General features: G+C 39.6%; 1 protein-coding gene across 11 annotated transcripts in view; it reads right to left on the bottom strand.

The window, feature by feature from the left end:
* The window catches only part of MAP4 (microtubule associated protein 4), a 195480-nt gene that overhangs the window by 51652 nt on the left and 124378 nt on the right, over nt 1–19450 (bottom strand). For 10 of the 11 annotated variants that reach the window (XM_087430891.1, XM_087430898.1, XM_087430900.1 and 7 more), the window contains exons 4-7: nt 11807–11920; nt 4857–4970; nt 2193–2327; nt 411–1646 (exon numbers count right to left, since the gene is read on the bottom strand). In XM_087430891.1, the coding sequence (XP_087287017.1) occupies nt 411–1646; nt 2193–2327; nt 4857–4970; nt 11807–11920 (1599 nt within the window). The remainder of the gene's footprint in view (nt 1–410; nt 1647–2192; nt 2328–4856; nt 4971–11806; nt 11921–19450) is intronic. The other variant, XM_087430895.1, reaches the window with a different exon arrangement.

A 19450-nucleotide genomic window follows, 5' to 3' on the forward strand; every position in this document is an offset into this window, starting at 1 on the left:
CTAGGGGGCAATGTACTTAAGTAGGCAAGAGGAGACAGAATCTAGTATAAAATGGAGAGGTTGACCTTAATTAGGAGCAGGGACAGTTCAGTGATGGTAACAGAAGGGAAGGCAGAGTCTATGGATACAGATGCAAGTAGTTAGGTAGATGAAGTAAAGGAAGTTTGTGAATGTTCTCTTTTATTGCTTCAATTATCTATAAGAAAAACAGGAAGACCAGCAGAGAACAAGGAAAGAGATGTTGGAAGAGAGTGAAGATGAGAAAGAGTTGTCCAGGAGAATAGGAATGTGTATAGACTTGCAAAGTTTAGTTGACTGTCTTTATTTTACCTGGTATGACTTTGTCCCTTACCCTTCTGGAGACTACACTCTGGTAGACAGAAATACCGAGAGTAAGTGTAAGCCCATACCTGGTGAAATCACGGAAGCAGGTGCAGCTGACTGCCCCTCATCCTGGAGAGATTCTAACTGGGAATCCTCACTTATTTCTTCCTGTGTGTGCGCAATTCCCATGTCCTTAACTGGAATTGTTGCCACCTCGGATGGTGGTGCAACTTCCTTGGCTGGAGTCACATTGTTGGCCAGGGTCACCTCTGTTCCAAGGGGCAGAGCAACATCTTTAGCCAGGGGTACCTTTGGTTCTGGAGGCAGAGGCATATCCTTGATCCGGGCTACTTCTGTTTCTGGGGGCAGAACCACATCCTTGCCCAGGACCATCTCTGTTTCTGGGGGCAGAGCCACATCCTTGCCCAGGGCCATCTCTGTTTCTGGGGACAGAGCCACATCCTTGCCCAGGGCCATTTCTGTTTCTGGGGGTGAAGCCATGTCCTTGACAAGAGCCACCTCTGTTTCTTGGGGTGGAGCCACATCCTTGCCCAGAGCCATCTCTGTTTCTAGGGGTGGAGCCATGTCCTTGACCGGGAACATGTCTGTTTCTGGAGGTGGAGCCATGTCCTTGACTGGGGCCACCCCTGTTTCTGGGGGCAGTGCCACATCCTTGGTCAAGACCACCTTGGTTTCTGGAGGCAGTGTCATGTCCCCAGTCACAGCCACCTTTGTTTCTGAGGACAGGGCCACCTCCTCTGCTGAGGATTTTTCTGTGGATGATACAACATCCTTAGCCAGTGCCACTTCTCTTTCTGAGAGTGATACTACACCCTTGCTTGGGGCCATCTCTCTCTCTGTGGGTAGTACTATGCCCTCAGCTGGGGCCAAATCCATTTTTATAGGTGGTGCCCTCTCTGTTTCTTTGAATACTATTACATCTTTGGCTGGGGCTACCTCTGTTTCTGTGGGCAGTACCATGTCCTTGGCCAAAGACACATCTGTTTCTGTGGGCAACAGGACATCCTTAACTGGAGCCTCCACTGTTTCTATGGGTAGTACCATGTCCTTGACTAGGGCCGTATCTGATTCAACTGATGATTCTGTGTCCTTGGCTAGTGACACATCTGATTTGGTAGATGGTTCCATGTCTTTGGCCAATGCCACCTCTGTTTCTGCGGCTGGTGCCACGTCCTTGGCCAAGGTCATCTCTTTTTCTCTAGATGATGTCATGTCAGCAGCCTTCAGTCCCATCATTATTTCTGACGCTTTTGTTGGTTCCCTCTCTTCTGCTGATGCCATTGCTACCTCCCTGGCAGGCTCTAAGGGAAAGAAGTTGGAAATTTAGGACCCATCATTGTCTGCTTGTAGCTCTTATTCAAAACTTACTTTCTTAGAGGATAGGAGTATCTGGTTTCTGTGACTATAACAACCTTAACATAACTCAGAAACTGTCCAGTTGATGCACTTGTGCCTACTCTTTGATGGTCTCAATACTTAGAAGAATAGGATATCGGGAGAATAAATAGTGGAGGAGGAAAGGCAAAGAAGAGAAAAAAAAATCAGGTTAAAAAAAACAACACAGGTACACAATTAATGTCAGAAAGGGAACCTGTGGGACATCAAGAAAAAAACTCAGAGTTCTAAATCTGAATTAAAAAGGGATTTTCTTTGCCCAATAACTCCAAGCGTTGTATTTCAATTATAACTTAATTCCTCTAGCTGTGAAATCAATAATTCAGGTTTAAAAGCATTTGTGATAGTTCTGAAATTTTTAGCTGTATGCTGCTAAAAAAGAAGTCTGATGATTTATATTGATTATTGGTACAGCAACCATTAACTGATACAGAGGGGTTCTAATAATTTACCTGCTGTGGGCTGCAGAGGTTGTGTAATGGCCTCTGGGGAAATGAAAGATTCTGAGTGTGGAGAGTTTGCGGCTTCCACAGACCATGCCTGAGGCACAACAGTTGCAGGAACAAATGTGTCGCAGGGAAACAGACCTAATATTGAAACACAAACACATCAAACAAACACATTTTTGAAACACAGTCAACACTGGGGAAAAAAATGCATTTGATATTTAAAACCAGTTTTACATAGACCTAAGGATCAATGAAAAATGAAGCAAGGAAGTTTTAAAGTAAAAACTGCTGACATTCCTCAGGTTTTGGCTAATTGTTAACAGGCCGTATAGTATCACTTTATCCCTGCAGGGACATTAATCAACACTGATTGGCTACCTTCTACAGTGTATTACAAAGATTCAAAATACCAAGATTGAGCTCTAGCTCCAACATCACAACCAGTATAACATAATGTATAGTAAGGAATTGTGAGTCTTCATTTCTTTATCTGTAAAATGAGATTAACACCTCCCTTTCCAATACTAGAAGTTGATTTTGTGAAACCAGTTTGCAAATTATTAAGAACTAGACAAACATAAAAGGATTATTATTTTGCTGTCCTCTGACAGACACAATAGGGGACTTAATATCACATGGTCCTTACCATCAAAACTATTACAATTTAGCTAGAGAGGCAAGATAGATATATATCAAATAATGCAAATTGTAGAGTATGGACTAAAGTGCTATAAGAGTTTAAAAACAACCATGAGGACCAGAATAGTCACAGAAGGCTTCAGAGGAGAAGAGCAGGAAGAGAGGAGAGAGAGGTCAATTTTAAGGGTGGAGAACACTGAGCAAAGAAAAGTATGAAGATGCCAACAGGACAAGAATGTTTCCAGGACTATGAGATTAGTCTGATTCAAATAGATCTTGCACACCAGAGAGGGAAAACAGGATTAGAACAAACAATGGAAGAAGGATCTGGAAAGCCAGAGGAATTTAGACTTGAAGAGAAAAAAATAGGGTGTCTTAAGGTCTTAATGATGAAAATGAGATGAATACAGAACAGGAACTCACGGTGATCAACACAACAGATATACTCAGAATGAATTTAAAAAGGGAGCAGGAAGTCTGTTAGGAGATGACTAGGGTAGCCCAGGTATGAACTGATAGGGGTTTACACTGGGGAAAAGCAGAGGCAGCATAAAGGAAGAGAAGAAAGACGGTGTAAAGAAAGAAGTCAGTACAACCAAATAACTCATCAGCTAGTCAGCTGAAAAAACAGGAGTCAAAGCCAAAATCAAAATATCAGGAGAGGGGCTGGCCGGTGGCGCAAGCGGTTAAGTGCATGCGCTCTGCTGCAGCGGCCTGGGGTCTGCCGGTTCAGATCCCGGGCACGCACCGACACACCGGTTAGCAAGCCATGCTGTGGCGGTGTCCCATATAAAGTGGAAGAAGATGGGCATGGATGTTAGCCCAGGGCCAGTCTTCCTCGGCAAAAAGAGGAGGATTGGCAGATGTTAGCTCAGGGCTAATCTTCCTCACACACACACACACACAAAAATATCAGGAGACTAGACAGATAACTCCAAGTCAACTCATTTAACATCCTTCTCCCAAGAGATCTTCAGTCCAAAGAAAAGCATAAATGAAACATATTACTAGCTAAGATCTTTACAAATACAAAATTATAAGCATTGTTTGAAGTAGGACTTATTGATGACAGGTACCAAAGGAAACCAGAGTATGTCACCCCAAAATATGCCTCTGATATAAAAATTATGTTGAGGTATAGGCAATTAAGAAGCAGCAAACCCAGAAAAAACTCCCCACTTTCTGCCTAAAGCCAGGATATAAATTCTCCTTTTACTAGAGACAGACTCTCATCAGCCCAGAGAGGGCACCAGAGGAATCTGCAAGCAAACCTTACTCCATTAGTTCTCTCCCATATATTTACCTTCCCACAGTAAGTCACTCTTGGAACCCTAAAATTGCTTTCCTTGGTCCTGTTATTTCTCTACAAATTTACTGTTCTTTGTTGAAGATGCTATATAAACCGAAATTCTAAGCTACCACTTTGAGTTACATTTCTCCCATAGGATATACAGTGCATGTGTTAATAAGCTGGGTGTTTTTCTCTTGTTAATCTGTCTTTTTGTTAGAGTCCCAGCTGAAAACCTAAGATGGGTAGAAGGAAAGTTTTGCCTCCCCTACAGTACTGTGGCCACATTCATGTTAAAAGTTATACAAAACCATGAATGAGGATACTATTAATTCATAACTAAGGTCTGTTTAATGTTTACTAAGTACCAGACACTATGTGCTTTTACATAATTTTATTTAATCATCACCACATCTTTAAGGTAGGGACTAGTGTTGGCCCCATTTTATAGATAAGGAAACCAAAATTTAGGGAGGACATAACTTGCCCAAGGCCATGGGCTAGTAAAATGTGGAGACAGAATCTCGCCCTAGGATATAAGATTCAAAATCCCATGAGAGGAGGCAAGTAGACCCTGAACAGCCGAACTGTGAATTCTCTCTTGTGACTAATCTAAAAACAGCCTTGTCACAGCCAGAGCCCCTAAACATGATCTTGCCTAGTGGTTAACTTCAAAGGTGATGAGTGAAAGGCCATATTAATTGTTTGGAGTTAGGAAATAAATCCAGTTGAAGTCATACCATAACTGTCTTTCAGGGGATTATTTTGTTCTACAAATGCTGAAGAACTGGTTGTTCCACTGGGGAGAAAGAGCAAATCTTCCAGGGCATCATCATGGTGCATCTTAAAGGGATCTGGAATAAAGAAGGAATTTAAAACACACTCCCAGTGAATACAACTAGCAAGATTAGCACTCCCTATTATCCTTTGATAAATATTGATTAATTACATGTGTGTTGTCAATAGCAAGTTTAATAAGTTGAGATAATATGTAACTGACTGAACACGGTAAGGAATCAATAAATATTCACTAACCCATTTGTTATGAGTTAAAAATGTGTAATCTCATATTCTCTAAGATTTGATTATCTAAATTAGACAGCCAACAAATACATAAAACTAAAAGCACAACTAATGCTTAACTCTAATATACTAAGAGGTGAAAGTACAGGTATAATTAAATTTTCGATATATATTTACATACATAGATATACACTTTAGGTTATTTTAAAAAAACAAAGATAGCCAGAACAAGTAAAAAAGACATTTTCACCTCAGGTGGACATCATGAAGAAAACTGCATTTCAATACTTGTCTGAATGTGACAAGGTAAACAGCTGGCATCTTGAAAGGTGAAATAAACTCTACACTCAGGATTGGCATGAGTAAAGGCACTCAAAACATCAGGTGAACTCTGTGCCTTCTTACACAGAAAAAGAGCACAGCTAGTCAGGCCTAGCAAGAAGTCGGCTCTCTAGGGACACCTTCTCAAAATTTAGCACACATCTGAATTACCCTGAAGGCTTATAAAAAAAAAAAAGATTACTGGGCCCTAAGAATTTCTAACTAGTTCCTTAGTGAATGCTAATGACTCATTCCCTTGAGGCACTTCAGCTGTCAGAGGTAGCTGCATAAAAGCCCAAGCATTGAGAAAATGTTCATTCCAGTAAGGGATTTCAGGATTAGGCGAGACCATGGCGTTGGGGAATGTGAACAGGTGGAATGCAGACTGAAACACTGTTGGGGATGGAGGAGGCCCCAATGCTGCTTCTTCAGAACAGCAGGAGAGCTGGAATATGAGAGAGATTATAAACATTCATTTTCCCCATTCTCACTCGGTTTGGGGTAGCTGCGGCTTGCTCCACCCTTGCACTGAAGGAAAACAGGATGCTTAAACCCCCAACGAGAATAACTGTTGTATGGTTTGCACATTAGGATGAGAGTGCTAAATCACATGTCAAAATCAATGATTTTGACACAGTTCTGTCATTTATTCATTACTTTTTTATTGGGTACCTACGATATGGCAGACCCTGTGTGCTCTAAAAACCCAAAGATGTATAAGGTCAGAGTTGAGAACATTTAGCAGAAGGATACATTTTAGTTCAAGTCAAGGAAGATCTTCATTTGATAAACATTTAAGCGGAGAACTAAAGAACTAAGTCCTTAGAGGGAGAGAGAGGAAGACCTTTTCTCTATCTACATTCCCTCCCTTAGTGATCTCATCCAATCTCACAGTTTAAAATTCCATCTATAAATTAATGAAACTCAAATTTGTATCTCCAATCATTTAAACCCCTCCACTTACTTCTTTTTTTTTTTTTTTTTTTTTAAAGATTTTATTTATTCATTTTTTTCCCCCCAAAGCCCCAGTAGATAGTTGTATGTCATAGGTTCACATCCTTCTAGTTGCTGTACGTGGGACTCGGTCTCGCGTTGGACGGAGAAGTGGTGCCTCGGGGCGCGCCCGGGATCCGAACCCGGGCCGCCAGCATCAGAGCGTGCGCACTTAACCGCTAAGCCACGGAGCCGGCCCTCCACTTACTTCTTGACTTTTATATCAAATTGCCAACTCTTAACGTGTAAAATAAAGCCAAAATGTAACAAGTTTCCCAAATCACTCCTCATACACTTTTCTCATCTCTATTGGCATTCTATCTGTTTGGTCAAAAACCTTGGAGTCAACTCTTGACTTCTCTCTTTCATACACCACATCCAATTCATCAGAAAATCCAGATGACCTGACCTTCAAAATGTCCCCCAGAATCTATTTGTTCCACACGTCCACTGATTAGGGTGTCTCACAAGGTTGCAGTGAAGGCACTGGCCAGGGCTGTGATCATCTGAAGACCTGACTGGGGCTGAAGAACCTGTCTATGCAATGGCTTACTCACATGGCTGCTGACTGGAGATCTCTGTTCCTCCTTCATGTGCACCTCTGCATAGCAGCTTGCTACCCCAGGGTGGGTAAACCCAGAGCAATCAAGATGGAAGCCACAATGTCTTTTGTAACCTCATCTTAGAAATGACATACCATTATTTCTGCTATCTATTCTATTGGTCACACAGACCAAGCCTGGTATAATGTGGGAGGTGACAACACAAGGGTGTGAATACTAGGAGGTGGGGATCATTGGAGCCATCTTAGAAGCTGGCTACCACACTTGACTTGCAGGACATTATATTCTTCTGGGTTTTCTCCAACCTCAAAATTGATAATTTCTTTGACGGTAAATTCCTGACTTGATTTAGTAATTAAAAACTACTCACAAAGAAAAGCCCTGGCCAAGACAGCTTTACTTAAGAATTCTACTGGGGCCGGCCCTGTGGTGTAGCAAGAAAGCGCGCGCGCTCTGCTGCTGGCGACCCGGGTTCGGATCCCAGGCGTGCACCGATGCACCGCTCGTCAGGCCATGCTGTGGCGGCGTCCCATATAAAGTAGAGGAAGATGGGCATGGATGTTAGCCCAGGGCCAGTCTTCCTCAGCAAAAAGAGGAGGATTGGCATGGATGTTAGCTCAGGGCTGATCTTCCTCACAAAAAAAAAAAAAGAATTCTACCAAACATTTAAAGAAGAATTAAAACCAATTCTTCATAAACTCTTCCAAAAAAAATCAAAAAAGGGACAACACTTTCCAACTCATTCTATGAGACCAGCATTACCCTGATATCAAAACTAGACAAAGACATCCCAAGAAAAGAAAACTACAAACCAATATCTCCTCTGAATATGGATGCAAAAATCCTCAATGAATACGTTTATATATGTACAAGCATATAAAATGAATTATATACCATGACCAAATGGGATGCATCCCAGGAATGCAAGGTTGGTTTAATATCCAGAAATCAATTAATGTAATATGTACATATCAATAGAATAAAAAATAAAACCACATGATCATCTCAATAGATACAGAAAAACCACCTGATAAAATCCAACACCCTTTCATGATAAATCAAATATGCAACAAATTAGGAATAGAAGGCATTTTCCTTAATCTGATAAATGTCATCTATAAAACACTCACAGCTAACATGATATTTAAAGGTGAAAGACTGGATGCATTCCCCCTAAGACCAAGAACAAAACAAGGATGTCTGGGATGTCTGCTCTCATCAATTCCATATTCTAGCCAGGACAATTAGGCAAGAAAAAGAAATAAAAGGCATCCAGATGGGAAAGGAAGAAGTAAAACTAAGTTTGTAGATGACATGATCTTATAGATAGAAAATCCTAAGGAGTCCACTAAAAAAACTACTAGAAGATACAAGATCAACATACAAAAATCAATTGTATGTCTATACCCTTGCAATGAACAATCTGAAAATGAAATTAAGAAAACAATTCCACTCATAGCATCAAAAGAATATTAGAAATAAATTTTACAAAAGGGAGTATAAAATTTATACTCTGAAAACTACAAAAATATTGTTGACAGAAATAATATATAAATAAATGGAAAAACATTCCTTGTTTATGGATTGGAAGATAATATTGTTGAGATGGCAAAACTCTCCAAATTCATCTACAGATTCAACGCAATTCCTATCAGAATCCCAGCTGATTACCTTAGAAATTGACGAGCTGACTCTAAAATTCATATGGAATTGCAAAGGACCCAGAACAGCCAAAATAATCATAAAAAAGAATAAAGTAGGAAGACTCATACTTCCTAACTGCAAAAGTTACCACAAAGCAACAGTAATCATGACAGTATAGTACTAGCATAAGGACAGACATATAGATCAATGGCAGAGACTAAGAGTTGGGAAACAAAACCATATGTCTATGGTCAACAGATTTTCAACAAGGGAGCCAAGACCATTCAATGGGGAAGGAACAGTCTTCAAAAAAATGGAGCTGGGACAACTGGATATCCACATGCGAAAGTATGAATTTGGACCCCTACCTCTCACGATATACAAAAATTAACTCACAGTGGATCAAAGACCTCAAAACAAGAGCTAAAATTATAAAATTTTTAGAAGAAAACATAAGGATAAATCTTCATGACCTCAGATTTCGCAATGGATTCTTAGATATGACACCAAAGCACGAGGAACAAAGGAAAAACTAGATAAACCGTACTTCATCAAAATTAAAAACTTTTGTGTATTAAAAGACACTATCAAAAAAATTAGAAGACAACCTACAATATGGGAAAAAATATTTGCAAATCATAAATCTGGTAAGGGTCTGGTATGCAGAATACATAAAGAATTCTTACAGCACAACAAAAAGACAAACCAATTTAAAAATGGGCAAAGGATCTGAATACACATTTCTCCAAGGAAGATATACAAATGGGCAATAAGCACAGAAAAAGACAAAAAGATAACCAACATCATCAGTCACTAGGAATACGCAAATCAAAATCACAAGATACCATTTCACATCTTCTAGGTTAGCTATAATTTTTTAAAAAGTGTTGTCAACGATATGGAGGAATTGCAAACCTCATACATTACCTTATTTGAAAGAAATAAGATATATATATAAAATGGGAAATATATATGTAAAATATATATATAAAAAAAGTGGGAGATATAGATAAAATGGTGCAGTTGCTTTGGAAAACAGCTTGGCAATTCCTCAAATGATTAAACACAGAGTTACCATATGATCAGCAATTCCAATCCAGGTATATACCCAAGAGAAATGAAAATATATGTCTATATAAAAACTTGCACATGAATGTTTAAAACAGCATTATTCACAATAGTAAAAAAATGGAAACAACGCAAATGTCCAGCAACTGATGAATAGATAAAAACAAATATGGTATATCCAAACAATGGAATATTATGTATCCATATAAAAGAATGAAATACTGATCCATGCCACAAAATGTATGAACCTTGAAAACGTTGTGCTAAATGAAAAAAGCCAGTCACAAAAGACCACATTTTATATGACTCCAATTATATGAAATGTCCAGAATAGGTAAATTTATAGAGACAGAAAGTAGATTAGTGGTTGCTTAGGGCTGGGGTGGATAAGGAGAAAGGGGGTGATATCTAAAGAAAACAGGGTTTCTTTTCTTCTTTTTTTTTTTTTCAGGGAGGAAGACCAGCCCTGAGCTAACATCTGAAGCCAATCCTCCTCTTTTTTGCTGAGGAAGACTGGCCCCGGGCTAACATCCGTGCCCATCTTCCTCTACTTTATATGGGACGCTGCCACAGCATGGCTTAACAAGCGGTGCGTTGGTGCGCGCCCAGGATCCGAACCGGAGAACCATAGGCCGTGGCAGCAGAGCATGCGCACTTAACCGCTTGCACCACTGGGTCGGCCCCTGAACAGGGTTTCTTTTTGGTGTGATAAAAATGTTCTAAAATGGATGATGGTAGGGGCCGGCCCCGTGGCTTAAGCAGTTAAGTGCGCGCGCTCCGCTGCTGGCGGTCCGGGTTCGGATCCCGGGCGCGCACCAACGCACCGCTTCTCCGGCCATGCTGAGGCTGTGTCCCACATACAGCAACTAGAAGGCTGTGCAACTATGACGTACAACTATCTACTGGGGCTTTGGGGGAAAAATAAATAAATAAAATCTTTAAAAAAATAAAATAAAATAAAATAAAATAAAATGGATGATGGCTGTTGATGGCTGTACATATACGTGAAAATAATAAAATCCACTGAACTGTACTATTTTTTTATTTTTATTTATTTATTTATTTATTTATTTATTTATTTATTTTTTCCCCCCAAAGCCCCAGTAGATAGTTGTGTGTCATAGCTGCACATCCTTCTAGTTGCTGTATGTGGGACGCAGCCTCAGCATGGCCGGAGAAGCAGTGTGTCGGTGCGCGCCCGGGATCTGAACCCGGGCCGCCAGCAGCGGAGCGCGTGCACCCAACCGCTAAGCCACGGGGCCGGCCTAAGAACTGTACACTTTAAAGGGATGAATTGTATGGTATGTGAATTATCTCTCAATAAAGTTGTCTTTAAAAATTACCATATATCTAGGATAGCAAATAATTGAAAAATGGTACATAACATCAAGTACTAGATCATTTGGAAGCAGCTATGAGCACCTTGTAAGTTAGAGAGCAAGGAAAGAAGCCACATATAAGTGGAAATAAATAACTTGAACTCTCAACCTAGTTAACTTTGACATGGAGGTATCAATATTACTGCTTTGTGGCCCTTCTGCAATCCATTCCTCCCACCACTTTCAGCTCTAGTCAACTACAGAAATGCTTTTTGTCTCTATAGATTAGTTTGAATTTTGTAGAAACTGGGTATGAGTCCGTTTTCTCTTCTGTCAAATAAGGATAATATATACTTGGCAGAGTTAGATAAGAAAAACAGACAATACGTATATAAAGCCTCTAGCACTGTGCCTGGCACAAAACAGGCACACAACAAATGGTGCTATTATTACTGTAATAATTCCTTTTGGAAGAATTAAAATGCTAAGTTACTACAGATCATTTAGTCTTCAATGAATATGAATTTCAGTTAATTTACTCAAAACAAGTTTTGAAGGGGAGAAAACTAGACAGGCATGTGCCTCAGAAAGAACAGAGAGGAGAAAGGGTCAACTAAATGTTCACGGGAAACACTTATACCTTGGTTGTGCTTTACAAGCTATATTTAGGCTAAAATGTTTTATCTGAGTGGTGGTTGTGGCTTTTTCATGTTTATGTCATAATTCACATTCAGCAGTCACAGCTAAGCCTGCACTTACCAGTCTGGATAGGATTCACCACTTGCTCGGGTTCGAAGCAAAAGTTTGTATTTTCTGGCCAGTTCTGATACCCCTGGTAGGCCATTTTCTCTTCAAGGAATTCAGTTGGAGATCCTTCAAATAGAAACATGAAACAAAAGTTACAAGGTATCACTTTTCTCCTCCACTAGAGTTGAGTTTCTACAAGTACTACAGCTAGTACAATAAAACACAATCATACCTAGCTAGTACCTTTGAAGAAATTTTTTTTTTAATTTCAAGACAGAAGGAAATAATCAAAGATTGGAAGCATAAGGTTGCTATAAGGTTAAAAACATTGCAGAAGGACTTCTCATTATGGACGGGTAAAAAGGTTAGTGATTTTTAACCACAAAAGAACAAGTATAAAATTGGACAAAATTGTCAAAAGCAATCATTTCAAGTCACTGGAGTTTAAGAAAAGAGCCAGGGGTCGGCCTGGTGGCGTAGTGGTTAAGTTCACCAGCTCCGCTTTGGTGGCCCGGGGTTTGTGCATTCGGATCCCGGGTGCAGACTTAGGCACTGTTCATCAAGCCATGCTGTGGCGGCATCCCATATACAAAATAGAGGAAGATAGGCACAGATGTTAGCTCAGAGCTAATCCTCCTCAGCAAAAAGAGGAAGACTGGCAAACGAACGTTAGCTCAGGGCCGATCTTCCTCACCAAAAAATAAATAAAAATAATTTTTTAAAAAGCCAGATCTAATTAACTGGAGAGATATACCACATTCATGAATGGAAGACTCAATATTGTTAAGATGGCAATTCTCAAACTGACCAATAAATTCTTAAACTGACAATTAAAAATCCCAGCAGAGGGGCCGGACAGGTGGCGCAAGCGGTTAAGCGTGCGTGCTCCGCTGCGGCAGCCCCGGGGTTCACCGGTTCAGATCTCGGGTTCGGATCCCCGGCACGCACCGACGCACTGCTTGTCAAGCCATGCTGTGGCAGTGTCCCATATAAAATGGAGGAAGATGGGCATGGATGTTAGCCCAGGGCCAGTCTTCCTCAGAAAAAAGAGGAGGATTGGCAGATGTTAGCTCAGGGCTGATCTCCTCACGCACACACAAAAAAATCCCAGCAGAATGTTTTGAAGATACCAACAAGCTCATTCCATAATTTATATGGAAATGGAAAAAACATAGAATAGCCCAAACAATTTTGAACAAAAGCAAATTGGAGGACTTAACATTACCTAATTTCAAAAGTTACCACAAATATACAGTAGCCAAATCAGTGTGGTACAGAACACATAAGACAGATGGAACAGAACAGAGTTCAGAAAGAAACCAACACTGTTGTGGTCAATTGGTTTATAAGAAAGGTGCCAATGTAATTCAATGGAGAAAGGATACTTTTTTTCAACAAATGTTACAGAAACAACCGGACACTTACCTCACACCATATGCAAAATCTAACTCCAAACAGATTAAAGACCTAAATGTAAAGAGCTAAAACTGAAAAGACACTTGTAGGAGAAAAACCTCTGTGACCTTGGAGGATCACGCAACGATTTCTTAGACATGTCACCAAAAGCACAATCCACAAAAGAAGAAAATTCATAAACCAGACAGTATCAAAATTTAAAACTTTTGCTTTTCAAAGATACCATTAAGAAAATGAAAAGTGGGGGGCTGGTCCCGTGGCTTAGAGGTTAAGCGCACGCGCTCCGCTACTGGCAGCCCAGGGTTCGGATCCAGGCGCGCACCGACGCACCGTCTGTCCGGCCATGCTGAGACGGGGTCCCACATACAGCAGCTAGCAGGATGTGCAACTACGACATACAGCTATCTACTAGGGCTTTGGGGAGAAAAAGGGTAAAAAAAAAAAGGAGGAGAATTGGCAATAGATATTAGCTCAGGGCCGGTCCTCCTCAGCAAAAAGAGGAGGATTGGCATGGATGTTAGCTCAGGGCTGATCTTCCTCACAAAAACAAAAAAAAGAAATGAAAAGAGAAGCCACAGACAGGGAGAAAATATTTGCAAATCATAAATCTAATAAAGGATCTGTATGCAGAAGAGATTGAAGTCTCTTACAACACAATTATAATTACCATCTATATTAGATAAGTTTTAACGAGAGAAACAAGTTCATTTATCACCTTAGAAACAATATTTACACATAACTTAAATATTGGTACATATTTCTATGAAATATTTGGTACAAAACGAATATTGGTACATATAGTGTTCGTTCAAAACTGTGTTTAGGCATTTAACATGGGGAAACAGCTATTTCACTCTAACTTTTTGTTTAGGTTTGTTTATACTTGCAATGAGCAGTGTGTACAGTTTTTATTTTCTGCGTCCCTACCTTCTGTTTGTTCTGATTATATTTATTAAAATGTTATTCTTCGTTGAATCTAATAATAAAAAGTTGAGACTTGTAAAAAGGAAATCTCTTACACCACAATTATAAGATAACTCTATTTTAAAATGGGCAAAAGATTTCAATAGACATTTTCACCAAAGAAAATATACAAATGGGTGATATGCACATGAAAAGAAGCTCATCATCATTAGTCATTAGGGAAATGCAAATTAAAATCTCTACAAGATGCCACTACATAACCACTAAAATGGCAATAATCAAAAAGACTTACAATACCAGGTGTTTGTGAGGATGTGGAGAAACTGAAAGCTCTTTCATCCTAGAGGAAATGTAAAATGGTACAGCTACCTTGGAAAATAGTTTGATGATTTCCTTTTCTTTTTTTAATAACAGCTTACTTGAGGTATAAATTCACCCTTTTAATGTGTAGAAGCCAGTGGTTTTTAGTATATTCACAGTTATATAACCATCACCACTGTCTAACTTCAGAACATTTTCATTACTCAAAAAAAAAAAAAAAAAAATCCTATACCCATTTCCTTTTCCCACTTTCTCCTAGCCCCTAGCAATCACTAATCTGTTTTCTGTTACTATAGATTTGCCTATTCTAGATATTTCATTTCAATGTAATCATACAATACATGGCCTTTTGTGACTGGCTTCTTTCATTTAGCACAATGTTTCCAAGATTTATCCGTGTTGTAGCATGTATCAGAACTTCATTCCTTTTTATGGCCAAATAATATTCCATTATATGAATATACCACACTTTGTTTATCCATTCATCTGTTGACATTTGGTTGTTTCTATTTTTGGTTATTGTAAATAATGCTACTGTGAATATTCAAGTATAGGTTTTTGTGTGGATATATATTTTCAATCCTATTGGGTATATGCACAGCAGTAGAATTGCTGGGTCATACAGCAACTCTATGTTGAACATGCTGAGGAACTGCCACTGTTTTTCAAAGTGGCTCCACCATTTTATAATCCCAGCAGCAATGCATGAGGGCTTCAATTTCTCTACATCTTTACCAACACCTATTATTATCTGTCTTTTTTATTTTAGCCATTCTAGATGTGGGTGTGAAGTGGTATCTCATTGTGGTTTTGATTTGCATTTCCCTAATGACTAATAATATTATGCATCTTTTCATGTGCTAATTGGTCATTTGTATGTATTTTTTAAAGAAATGTCTATTCAAATAATTTACCCACTTTTTAAATGAGCTTTTTAAAAATTATTGAGATGGAAGATTCACTTTGTTGATGATGTCCTTGGAACACAAAAGTTTTTATTTTTGATGAAGTCCAGTTTATCTACTTTCCTTTTGTCACTTGTACGTTTGGTGTCATATCTAAGAAAGCACTGACTACTCCAAAGTCACAAAGATTTATGCCTATGTTTTCTTCTAGAGTTTTATATTTTTACCTCTTACATTTAGGTCTGTGATTCATTTTGAGTTAATTTTTTATACGGTGGTAAGTGGGGGAGCCAACTTCATTCTTTTGTATATAGATATCCAGTTTTCCCAGCACCATTTGTTGAAAAGAGTATTCTTCCCCCAGTGATTTATCTTGGCACCCCTATTGAAAAATATAAGAGTTTATTTCTAGACCTTGACAGTTTCTTAAAATGTTAAACACAGACTTACTACATGACCCAGCAATTTCATTCCTAGGTATCTACCTGAGATAAATGAAAATGCCTATCTATACAAAGACTAATATATGAATGTTCACAGCCACATTATTCAAATAGCTAAAAATTGGAAACAACCCAGTGTTCATCAACTGGTGAATGGATAAACAAAATATGGTACTTACATATAGTGGAATATCATTCAGCTGTAAATGGAAATGAACTACTGATAAACACCACAACACAGATGAACCTTAAAAGCATTATGCTAAGTGAGAAAAGCACGACACAAAGGACTATGCACTGGGGGCCCAGGGTTGGCGGGTTCAGATCCCAGGTGTGGACCTATGCACCACTTATCAAGCCATGCTGTGGCAGGCGTCCCACATATCAACTAGAGGAAGATGGGCACGGATGTTAGCCCAGGGCCAATCTTCCTCAGCAAAAAGAGGACTGGCAGCAGATATTAGCTCAGGGCTAATCTTCCTCATACACACACAAAAAAAGTCTAGCACTCCCAAGTTGCCTTCAGTATATACTTCCTCGTTAGGGGCTATGAACTTTTGTCAAGAAGGGTGTGGAAGTAAGTGAGGAAAGAAGTTTTGAAAGGCTGAATAGCTACAGGACTAATGTTTGAAGTTTCCCTACTGCCTTTCCTCTGGAAAAGAGACTAGGACTTAAAGAAGATGTACCTGGGAGAAGGAGAAGGCTCAGCCACAGGGTACTTATTTATTTATTTTTTTTTATAATTTTATTTATTTATTTTTCCCCCCAAACCCCCAGTAGATAGTTGCATGTCACAGTTGCACATCCTTCTAGCTGCTGTATGTGGGACATGGCCTCAGCATGGCCGGAGAAGCAGTGCGTCGGTGCACGCCCGGGATCCGAACCCGGGCCGCCAGCATCAGAGCACGTGCACTTAACCGCTAAGCCATGGGGCCGGCCCCACAGGTTACTTATAAAAAGATCCACGGCTAATACACCTACCACTAATCTCAAGGCAAACTGCGAGGGTACATGGCAGGAGTATTCCTCTTTTATTACTAACCAATGCATCAGGCTGCCTATAGGTGCAAATTTTCCCCTTCAACGTTGCCCTTTATTTTCATGTTTCATAGAATCATTTAAATCTGATTTCACCGACATCAAGTGGTTTGGGGAAACAGGAGGGAAGAGGCATGAAACACAATTATTTATCCTAGATTTGCATTCCCTGAAATGTTCCTTCAGCAACATCTCCTGAAAGGATATTAGATATCTGAGGATTTTTTTTTCTATAAACATTTTTACTTAAGCATAATAAATCTGCGGATTTTAAGTTATTTTCCATGCGTGCAAGCAAGAATGGAAGGGGGGATAATATACTACATTTTTAATTAAGATATTTGAATTACCATTTTGTAACTAAAACTCTTCTTACATAAGCAAAACACCTAATCCCTAAGAAACTTATCTGCTGAAGGGAGAGTTAACTTTGTAAATGACAAAGCCTCCCGAGTCCTCTGTGTCAACCAGAGCCACTAGCAGGAGTTGTTTCTCTCTGGAGGTTATGGGCACTGACCTGCACACAACTAAGAAACTCCTCATCTATATGTTATAAAAGAAGAAAGCACCTCAATTCTTCAGAAGAGAGAGACTTTTTCCAAATTTTAGGCAATATTTGTCACAAGTGTCTTTTTAAGATGGAAACTGATCATCATAATCGTCTTTCATCAATAACAATCTACAATGAATATAGAGATGTTCCACACATAGCTGTTCCCTAGGTCAAGTCTCAATAAATGACAAAAGTACAAAAATAAATAGACCTCCTGTTATGGTACAACCTGGGGCCAGGGAGAAGAGAAAAACTTAGCAATACAGTGCAGATACAGAGTACACTACCAGAAGGAACTGAAACATCCTGCCATGTGGTGTAAGCTCCTCCAGAGGTTTTAAGTATATCCCCTCCAACTCCTCAAAGCACAACCCCTCACTCTGATCTAGCCCCAGTATTCTGTCCCTCCTCTAGCTTTAAGAGAGTCAACTTTAAATGGCATTTCAACACAATGAAGTTCTCCAGAGGGCCGGCCCCGTGGCTTAGCGGTTAAGTGCGTGCGCTCCAATGCAGGCGGCCCGGGTTCGGATCCCGGGCGCGCACAGACGCACTGCTTCTCCGGCCATGCTGAGGCCGCGTCCCACATACAGCAACTCAAAGAATGTGCAACTATGACATACAACTATCGCCTGGGGCTTTAGGGGAAAAAAAAAAAAAAAATTTAAGAAGTTCTTCAGAGCTGACTGTAGTCGAACTGGGTTAATTGTGTGGTTTAATTTTCTGTAATACCTTATATGTATTCACCACTATTTCAGCAGACATATGGGGCCAATTTTATAAAGGCCACATACTTGCTTTTAGACAGTGCTGGAGAAGAAGTCTCAAGGCTGACTGAAACAACAGACTCAGGCACTAAGTAAAATACTCAGGAGAGAGACAAGATAGCAATAACTAATCCACTGGTGATTAGGAGCTCTGAAATAACAGCACCAAGAAATACGAAATAAGAAAAAAATAGGGATTGAAGTTCTTCACCCCAATTTTCTCCAGGCAAACTTCACCCTTTCAATACTTTTTGGTCTCTTTTCCTATCTGCAGTATACTGCTGGTGTACATGATCTGGGTTACTTACAGGGAGTTCAAGAAAATAGAAAAACAAGAAGCACCAAAAAGAGTTACCTTATTTTACTCTAAATTATGATAGGTAGCTTTCTTATAAGCAATATTAGTGCTCATCATAATTTGCATACTACTAACAAAAAACCAAATCTGTGACCCCTTCTATTTCATATCTTTGGCTCTTGCGTTATCTGTTTTTCTTCCAGTGGCAACCTTAGAACTTTAGGGTGGAAGGCACCTAGAGATCACCTAGTCCAAACCCCTGAAGTTTAAACCATACCACATTTGTTCAGATCATTCATTTATCTATTTAAGAACCTACTACGTGCCAGTCACTGTTCCAGGCATTAGTGATACAGCAGCAAACCAAATGGTGAAAGGTCTTGCTCTTGTGGAGCTCTGATCACTCTCATCACCAATACACTGTGCTTGGGCACTATGAAAACAAAGCAGCAAGTACTAGTCTAGTGGAAGGTTTAAGATATTCCCAAAGATGCAAATCTCTGCAAGCCTCAGTTTTCACATCTAATATCTGCCTTACTTACTTCATAAGGTTGAGGCAAGATATGTGCAAGTACTTAGAAAATTATGACAAATATACTTAATTATTGCTAATCCTACAACTACTATGGGTTATGTAGGATAGTCTACAATAGCAAGCACTAAGTGCTACCGGAGTTGAAAGAAAGGTTACATCTTACGGCTGTGGGATGATCTGGAATACTTCCTGTAGTAGATTAGAATTTAATTAGACCGGGAAGGATAGTTAGGAGGATATAATTAAATGCAGTTGGGAGACTGAGAAAGAGACAAGGCAGGGAAGATATTCAGCAGAGCAAAATACGAGTTAAGGCATAGGCAAGAATGGGAAAATAAGGAGCACACCAATTTGGCTGGAACAAACTTATGGAGGACAGTAGTTCTTCACAGAAGGCAGATAGAGAATAGCTAGAGTGTCAAAGGCCAAAGAGAGTGGACCGCAAGATTTGTCTGCCTG

Source organism: Ceratotherium simum, chromosome 5 (assembly GCF_057802395.1).
Source record: "Ceratotherium simum simum isolate JZ-2026a chromosome 5, ASM5780239v1, whole genome shotgun sequence".
Lineage (NCBI taxonomy): Eukaryota > Metazoa > Chordata > Mammalia > Perissodactyla > Rhinocerotidae > Ceratotherium > Ceratotherium simum.